This window comes from Bubalus kerabau, chromosome 7 (genome assembly GCF_029407905.1).
Source record: "Bubalus kerabau isolate K-KA32 ecotype Philippines breed swamp buffalo chromosome 7, PCC_UOA_SB_1v2, whole genome shotgun sequence".
NCBI lineage: Eukaryota > Metazoa > Chordata > Mammalia > Artiodactyla > Bovidae > Bubalus > Bubalus kerabau.
In genome coordinates, this window is record NC_073630.1 from 49,032,448 (window position 1) to 49,041,166 (window position 8,719).

An 8,719-nucleotide genomic window follows, 5' to 3' on the forward strand; every position below is an offset into this window, starting at 1 on the left:
GCTGGAATCAAGATTGCCAAGGGAAATATCAACAGCCTCAGATATGCACATGATACTACTCTAATGGCAGAAAGTGAAGAGGAACTAAAGAGCCTCTAAAGAGGAGAGTGAAAAAACTGGCTTGAAACTCAACATTCAAAAATCTAAGATCATGAAATCCAGTCCCATCACTTCATGGCAAATAGATCAGGAAAAAATAGAAGCAGTGACAGATTTTATTTTCTTGGGCTCCAAAATCACTGCAGATGGTGACTGCAGCCATGAAATTAAAAGACATTTGCTCCTTGGAAGGAAAGCTATGATAAACCTAAATAGCATAATAAAAAGCAAAGACATCCCTTTGCTGACAAAGTCCATATAGTCAAAGCTATGGTTTTTTCAGTAGTCATGTACGGGTGTGAATGTTGAATCATAAAGAAAGCTGAGCTTCAAAGACGGATGCTTTTGAATAGTAGTGTTGGAGAAGACTCTTGAGCGGTCCTTGACCAGCAAGGAGATCAAATCAGTCAATCCTAAGGAAATCAACCCTGAATATTCATTGAAAGGTCTGTTGCTGAAGCTCCAATACTTTGGCCACCTGATGCAAAGAGCTGATTCATTGGAAAAGACCCTGATGCTTGGGAAAGATAGAAGGCAAAAGGAGAAGGAGGCAGCAGAGGATGACATGGTTGTATAGCATCACCAACTCAATGGACATGAATTTGAGCAAACTCTGGGAGATAGTGGAGAACAGAGGAGCCTGCAGTCCATGGGATCGCAAAGCACTGGGCACGGCTTAGCAATTGAACAAGAACAACAAGTTAGTGAATTATTGTTTATTAATTATATTTTAATACAGTACCTTTCTCTAATCATAAAGTACTGCAGGCTTTTAAAAATATTTAGTTGCCTTCATTATCATTAATAATTTTTGAGTTATTTTTATATGGTACTGTGTGACTGCCAAAATTATTAGTGTTTCAAATAAGGCACTAAATGAGGACTAAATTTTGTTGAGGGCAAAATTGTTTCAAATAAGGCATTGAATTATTAGATACCAATCACTGTTCTGATGAAGCAGCAGTTAATAACAGGACTTTTTATGTGCCAGGCCCTGTCTTAAGTGCTGTACATGGACTGGGTCATTTACTCCTCATGCAGCACTAGTAGACAGGGCTTTTCACGGGTGGGGAGGGACTGCAGAGGACACGCCTCCTAGTGACATTGTTAGGGAGGCAGGATCACCCTTGGGATATTCTGTTATTTTAACTAAATCCAGTCCAAAAGAACATGTGAAGTTTAGTTGGCTGATAAGCACATATTATTCTCTAAAGGAAAGGCTATATTTTTATAACTATTGGAAAGTACATTTTTTATAACTTTATAATTGTATTACTGGTTATACTGGTTTTTTACTATGGTAACATTGATTATATATATTTCCAATTAGTTTAGAAAGTGTCTGTATTCTTCATTAAAAAAAAATTATGCCCAAATCATACAAATTACAAAATGAGAAAAAAAAGAAACAATTTTTTAAATTTAGATATGCACACATAAGTGGAAAAGATAAAAACAAGGAAGTGAGCATCAGAAAAGCTAGGATAGGTGTTTCTCAGTGGGGAAGGAGGAATGCTGGACTAGAAAGGGGCATATGGGGAAACGTCCAGGGGACTGATGGTATTCTGTCTCTTGACTTACTGGGTTCTTCAGTGTTCACTTTATAATACTCACTAAACTGGATGTATGCATTTCATGTACTTTTTAAGGTATGTTTTATTTCATAGTTTTTAAATTACCCAGATAGTAACCTCCCTCCTTCTAAATTAGATTTTCTCAAATATGAACGTTATTAAGGATTATGTCAGATAGACTATAAAAACTATGAGTCATTAATTCTCTTGAAATTTTCTTTGAGTCCTTCTTCATGCAGTTTGGGTTGATTTATCTCGAGTGGACTTTCAAGATCATTTAAATAAATCCCCCAGTTTTAGTGTTAAGGAATCTGGGGCATTTGAGTTGAGTGGAGAAATGCATAAATTAAAATCAAAGTATTTAATTGTAAAGCTCAGGAAAGTGAGAAATAAGGAATGAATAATTCACACAGCTTTTAATAAGCCATTTTAATTTTTAATTATCGGACTTGATTCTTAATGACAAATTAATCATAATTTAAAAATTGTTTTTGTAGGATGGCAGGAAATGGAACCATTGCTTTCTCTGCAAAAAGTGTGTAAAGCCTTGTAAGTATTTAGACTTAGTGTTTGAGATCCTATGAAAACATTTGGGTTTTTCTTCATCTAAATAGAATTTTTATTGAACTGTATTTACAAAAGAAAAAAATTAATATAGAGACTTACATTAATTTACTTTCTTTTTAATTTTTACACTTATTAAAATGAACTTTCTCTTCTTCAGAGAGAGATGACTTTACCTTGTTTGGTTTGGCTTATTTTAGGAGGATTTTGTATTGTTCAGCCAGTCCCCATTGTATCAGTGGTTTGTGACTCATTGCAGAAGGGTGGAATTTGTTGCCACGTATCAGAAAGAAGTTAGCTGGTTTATGTGGGATTCCAATCTGTTAACCTTGGCCTCTTTAGCCAAACTATAATTAGCTAGGCAAAGCGATCACAATATTTGAAGTAAACACTATTCATACTTCCTCATCATAAAGATTAATCTAATGAAAAATTCTATTAAATGAACCTCTTCTAAAACCTAATTTTTTATTTTACAGCCTGGATCCACTGTAGCATTTGCAATCACTGTGCTCTTCCAGATCATTCTTGCAAGGGCCCTAAAGACGGCTGCTTTATTTGTGGTGAATTAGATCATAAACGGAGTGCTTGTCCTAACATCTCTACATCTAAGAAAGTTAACAAGTTAGTTGAATTCCTTTATTTACTAGAAAAAATTTTTCTTGTGTACAGAACAGTCCACAAAAGTGTGCAATAACTGAAGGATCCATAAGTGCTGAATTAATTGTTGCTGTCAGTGTCAGGCATTGTTTGCATAGATGGGGAGGAAGGGTATCAGGGTGAGTCAGAGAGCCTAAGATTTTACAGGCAAGACCAGTAAATAACCAAAATATAAGGTAGAAAATGACTGACTAACTTTCCTATACGTGTATATAATATAGTTGTTACAATTCAGAGCAACTTTATATACCAATGACAGTAGTTGATTTAGAAATATTGGTATTTCAAATGGGCTACCTTGTGATTACATTTTTTTCTTTTTAAACTAAAGGGATGACATGTATTGATTGAGTCCTCTTGTTTTGCTGATGTGAAAACCAGATAGCTAAGTTTAATATTACATTAAAATTGAGATCAGGATAAAAATTTTGAGCAATCATATAACTTGTGATGAAAAAAACATCTTTTAGTATTAGAAGTGTTAGGTTGGTGCAGAAGTAATTGCGGTCTTGCATTGTTGAATTTTGCCATTTGATACTGGAATACATTCTTAAATAGATGTTACTTTATACATCCTTTTAACGCACATTTCATTTCTTTTTTGCTAATGAGTTATTGTTTATTTTATATTTATTTTAGACTATAGAAATGATATTAGACAAAAAAACAAATTTGAGCAATTCTTTTATTCGAGGTCAAAATGGGTTGTAAAGCAGCAGAGACAACTCACAACATCAACAATGCGTTTGACCCAGGAACTGCTAGCATATGTACAGTGCAGTGGTGGTTCAAGAAGTTCTGTAAAGGAGACAAGAGCCTTGAAGATGAGGAGTGTAATACAGCTGGCCATAGGAGGTTGACAACGACCGATTGAGAGCCATCATTGAAGCTGATCCCCTTACAGAGAAATTGCTGAAGAACTCAACATTGACCATCCTATGGTCGTTTGGCATTTCAAGCAAATTGGAAAAGTGAAAAAGCTCAATAAATGGTTGCCTCATGAGCTGATCAAAAATAAAAAAAGTAATTGTTTTGAAGTGTCATCTCTTATTCTCGGAGAAGGCCATGGCACCCCACTCCAGTACTCTTGCCTGGAAAATCCCATGGCTGGAGGAGCCTGGTAGGCTGCAGTCCATGGGGTCGCTAAGAGTCAGACACGACTGAGCGACTTCACTTTCACTTTTCACTTTCATGCATTGGAGAAGGAAATGGCAACCCACTCCAGTGTTCTTGCCTGGAGAATCCCAGGGACGGGGGAACCTGGTGGGCTGCCGTCTATGGGGTTGCACAGAGTTGGACACAACCAATGCGACTTAGCAGCAGCAGTTTCTCTTATTCTGTGCAACATTTCTTGATTGGATTGTAATGCGTGATGAAAAGTAGATTTTATATGACAGTTGTCAATGACCAGCTCAGTGGTTGGACCAAGGACAAACTCCAGTGCACTTCCCAAGGCCACACTAATACCATAAAAGGTCATGGTCACTGTTTGGTGGTCTGCTAACCTGTCTGATCCACTACAGCTCTCTGAAGCCTGCGGAAACCATTACATCTGATAAGTATGCTCAGCAAATCGATGAGATGCACCAAAAATTGCAATGCCTGCAGTCAGTATTGGTCAACAGAATGGGCCCAATTCTCCACAACATCGCCTGACCGCATGTCACACAGCTGCTTCAAAAGTTGAATGAATTGGACTACAAAGTTTTGCCTCTTCCACCATATTCACCTGACCTCTCGCCAACCACTTATCACATCTTCAAGCATCTCAACAACTTTTTGCAGGGAAAATGCTTCCACAACCAGCAGGCAGCAGAAAACGCTTTCCAAGAGTTCGTCAAATCCTGAAGCACAGATTTTTATGCTACAGGGATAAACAAACTTATTTCTCATGGGCAAATGTGTGTTGATTGTAATGGTTCCTATTTTGATTAATAAAGATGTGTTTGAGTCTAGCTATAATAATTTAAAATTCAGGGTCCTTAACAATTACTTTTGTACCAACCTGAATACTTGATGCTTTACTAACTACTTACGATTGTATTCTTTTCCATCTGTTTTTATTTTTTTGGTCAGTAGAAATTTTTTTCCATTAAAGCCCAGCCATTTGAATTCTGCCTACTACCTTTTCCATTGAAAAGTGGAAATGAGAGTGTCAGTAACTTAGTCGTGTCTGACTCTTTGCAACCCTATGAACTGTAGCCTGCCAGGCTCCTCTGTCCATGGAATTCTCTAGGCAAGAATACTGAAGTGGGTGGCCATTTCTTTCTCCAAGGGATCTTCCCAACCCAGGGGTCAAACCTGAGTCACTTGCATTGCAAGCAGATTCTTTACCATTGGAGCCACCAGGGAAGCCCATATTGAATCTACTTTAAATAATTATTCCCACTAAGTAATAAAGGGTAGAAGTGGTATTATAAAAATTAATTAAAGAGGTATATTGAGTCTTAGAAAATACTTTTCCTTATAAACCTTTAAGAATAGAATACAGTCTCATAAAGTAGGGGTGATCTAGGGGTGTTTTACTATTTACAGTTTAATTCTAGTTGCAAACAGGAGTTGGTATCATGCTCAGCCTTTGATCCTGTGATTTTATGATGCATGGAAACTGAATTTGCATTTTGGTAATACACTGTAGGCTCTTCCTTGGTTCTTAAATAGCTCTGACTAGTCTATTTGTTAGTAATATATTGTTTTCATTGAGGAAAATCATGTAGTGTCTTTCAGTACTAGATTTTATCAATTTTAATTTAAGACCAAATCTTTTAGGACGTGGTATACCTGATAATTCTTGAATAATATCACCTTCTCTTAGAGAAGACACCTAAATTGTTAATGGTTATTTTCAGGTATTGCTTTCAAAAAGTTTTTACAATGAATTGACAAGGCATGAACTTTTTATAATAGTAAAAAATAATTTTTATGCTGTTTTTTTTTAGCCTATATGGCATAAAAGGTCTTTTCATCTTGTGTGTTTCATAGTTGTCTTATGTTACTTTAGTTTCCTTAGTATTAGTTTTCGTTTGGTTATGAACTAGAATGATGCTGGCTCCCTCTTGTGGTTAGCTCGTTTTATCAGTCACATAAATACTTGTAATTTAGAGGACAAATATCAATACCAGGTCAATTTAATTTTAAGGCAAAATAAAACAGCCAGCTGATTTATACTCAGTTTATCACTGTTTAAAGACTCTACCTCTGGAACGTTTTGTTTATTCATATTACAAATGAGTATTTTCTTTCTGTTTTTGTTTACCATATCTTCTAGTGAAATCTGGTTCATGTTCTTATCAGTGGATAAGCCAAAGAAAATTTGTTTGAATTTTGTATACAGGCATGCATAATAACGTCATTGATTTTGCCATCAAGAGATTATACGTCATCACATTTGCTAAATCATCACTTTCCAGGACATTTTCCTACTTTAAAATAAATGGCTAGAAAAAAAGGAAACTTTTATAACATGCACAAAACAGAACGAAGATGACTATTTTGTTTTATTTTGAACTTAAAAGATACCCTAGTGCAAAATCTAAACATGGAAAAATATTAAATTACCAAGCAAAATTCTGAATAGTAGTCATGTGGAGCTACTAATAATAGCTAGTATTTATTTAGGAGTTACTATATGCTGAGCATTTTATATACCTGAATAATTTATAGTAGTGTATGTAGTATCAAGGTAAAATTAAGAGCACAGTTCCCTGAATCATGCTGGTTCTGCCAACTCCTCATAGATGATTTCTTAGCCTCAGTTTCTTTCCCTAAAAAAGAAAAAGTGAGGAGAAGGAAAGGGAAGGGTGATGTCTGTCTGTCTTGTCTGTCTCCCAGCTCCTTGAAGTCAGATGTGCCCATTCATGTTCGTATTCCCAACACTTAACACGTATACTGATGGAACCAAAAGAGAGGCTGGGTTTGTCCACTAGGAGATTATATACTGTATATGAAGCTGCTTTCCCAGATTTTGGTCCTGGGAAGATCAAGAAGAAGCTTTCCCCTAGGACTTGTGGTGGTTTATAAGAAGGAGTCTAACAGTTGATATTGCTGGGCAGCCTTGGAAGTTTCCAGGTTTGCCAGTGCTGGCAGCCCCAGCCCACCCCTTTGTTCATGATATGATAAATGGCATGATTCTGCTAGCTTGGAGAAAGTGAATGAACAGACCAGTAATCTTTCTCAGCTATAGATTGCCTGTAACTTAGTTCAGAGAGCACCTGAAACAAAGGATCTGTTTTTGTTTTCTGGTATGATTTAATATTTTTTAGAGATTGACTTTCAGCTTATTCATTTTGAAGCCAGTCTTCAAGAGACCACTAAATGTGGACATCCTGTATGGCACTTGTCAGGCTTTTAGGATACTGAGGAAAGGAAAATTAAGACTATAAGATGAGCTTCTGTAAGCCTTTTCAGAGCTGCAGCATTTTTCTACCATTGCTAACTGTCAATGTATCGGTCTTTTTCTGAAATATGTAATTCAGGGATTTGGAGATAGAAGTGCTGAGTTGAGCAGTACAGATGTACAAGGGGGAAAAAAAAAACCCTCCCAACTCATTGGCTTGACTATTTACCTCTGTGGTGTATTTGTCCTGAATAGATTGTTCTAAATCTGTAGTAACCATCTTTCAAAGAAATTTCTTCTCTAAAACATTTTGCTTGGTCAGGACTATATCTCCTTGTTACTGTGGTTAGGATTCTGAGGATTTATGCTTATAATACAGTAAATTCTTTCCCTTCTGTTTTCTTATTTAGTTAGCTAGTTAATTAAACTTCAACATAATTACATAATTCACTGTGCTCATTCTCCAAAATAATTTAGCACCTTGTTTTTCAGAGCTGTCAGAAAGCAGAAGCAAAGAAAAAGCAATAAGATGAAAATGGAGACCACTAAAGGACAATCCATGAATCATACATCTGCTACAAGGAAGAAGAAAAGGAGAGAAAGAACCCATCAATATCTTTGCTCTTAAATGTCCAGTGACTTGAGAATAAGAAAGATTTATAGTCCAACCTTTGATGCCATTTTCTGAAAGTGCCATGTTAGACTTAAATTCTGTTGCTTTCAAAGGTATGCACCTTTCTAAGCTTGAAAATAAGGAGGTGGTATTTTGCTGGTTTATAGACACCCCCCCTTAATACCCCCCTCCCCACACACACACACACACACACACACTGCAGCCCCTCTGGAGACCTTCACTGACTTACTAGCTTTTGGTGCCTTTTTTCTCTCTTTACATCTCTTCCAGTCATATTATTTTAGCCTCTTTTATCTGAAAAATGGGCACAGAGCATTCTTTTGCAGAAACAAAGAAAAAAATAAGAATGAAAACCTGAGGTTTTGTTTATATTGAACATAGGAATATGTTGTTAGATATTTTAAATTAAATGTTAAAATACTGTACAGTGGCTTAAATCTCACTTGTAAAGAGAAATACAGTGTACAGTTGTTGTTTTTTTAAGACAGAATCTGAAGATGGAAAGAATTTTGACAAAGGCAGTCTAAAACAATTATGGTTATATTAATATTAAATATTAATTTTTCAACTACTCTTTGCAGTTATCCTTTGATGGTATAGAATCACCTAAATGTTTGTTGAATTATGACTTGCTCTGTCGTCTTATTGTCTTTTAACTTATGCAGGATGTTTCTTTTTTTTTTTTTTTTAAATTTTATTTTATTTTTAAACTTTACATAACTGTATTAGATTTGCCAAATATCAAAATGAATCCGCCACAGGTTTACATGTGTTCCCCATCCTGAACCCTCCTCCCTCCTCCCTCCCCATTCCATCCCTCTGGGTCGTCCCAGTGTACCAGCCCCAAGCATC

The 8,719-nt window shown here is 36.0% G+C and overlaps 1 protein-coding gene across 6 annotated transcripts in view; it reads left to right on the forward strand.

The window, feature by feature from the left end:
• Window positions 1-8,438, forward strand: part of ZCCHC4 (zinc finger CCHC-type containing 4) — a 47,841-nt gene extending 39,403 nt beyond the window's left edge. Inside the window, exons 9-11 of one of the 6 annotated variants that reach the window (XM_055588178.1) lie at window positions 2,171-2,222; window positions 2,717-2,861; window positions 3,592-7,666. In XM_055588178.1, the coding sequence (XP_055444153.1) occupies window positions 2,171-2,222; window positions 2,717-2,861; window positions 3,592-3,757 (363 nt within the window). In that variant the 3' untranslated portion in view covers window positions 3,758-7,666. Of the gene's footprint in view, window positions 1-2,170; window positions 2,223-2,716; window positions 2,862-3,536; window positions 7,667-7,725 lie in introns of those variants that run through there. The other 5 variants (XM_055588176.1, XM_055588174.1, XM_055588177.1 and 2 more) reach the window with 5 other exon arrangements.
• The last annotated feature ends 281 nt before the right edge of the window (window positions 8,439-8,719 follow it).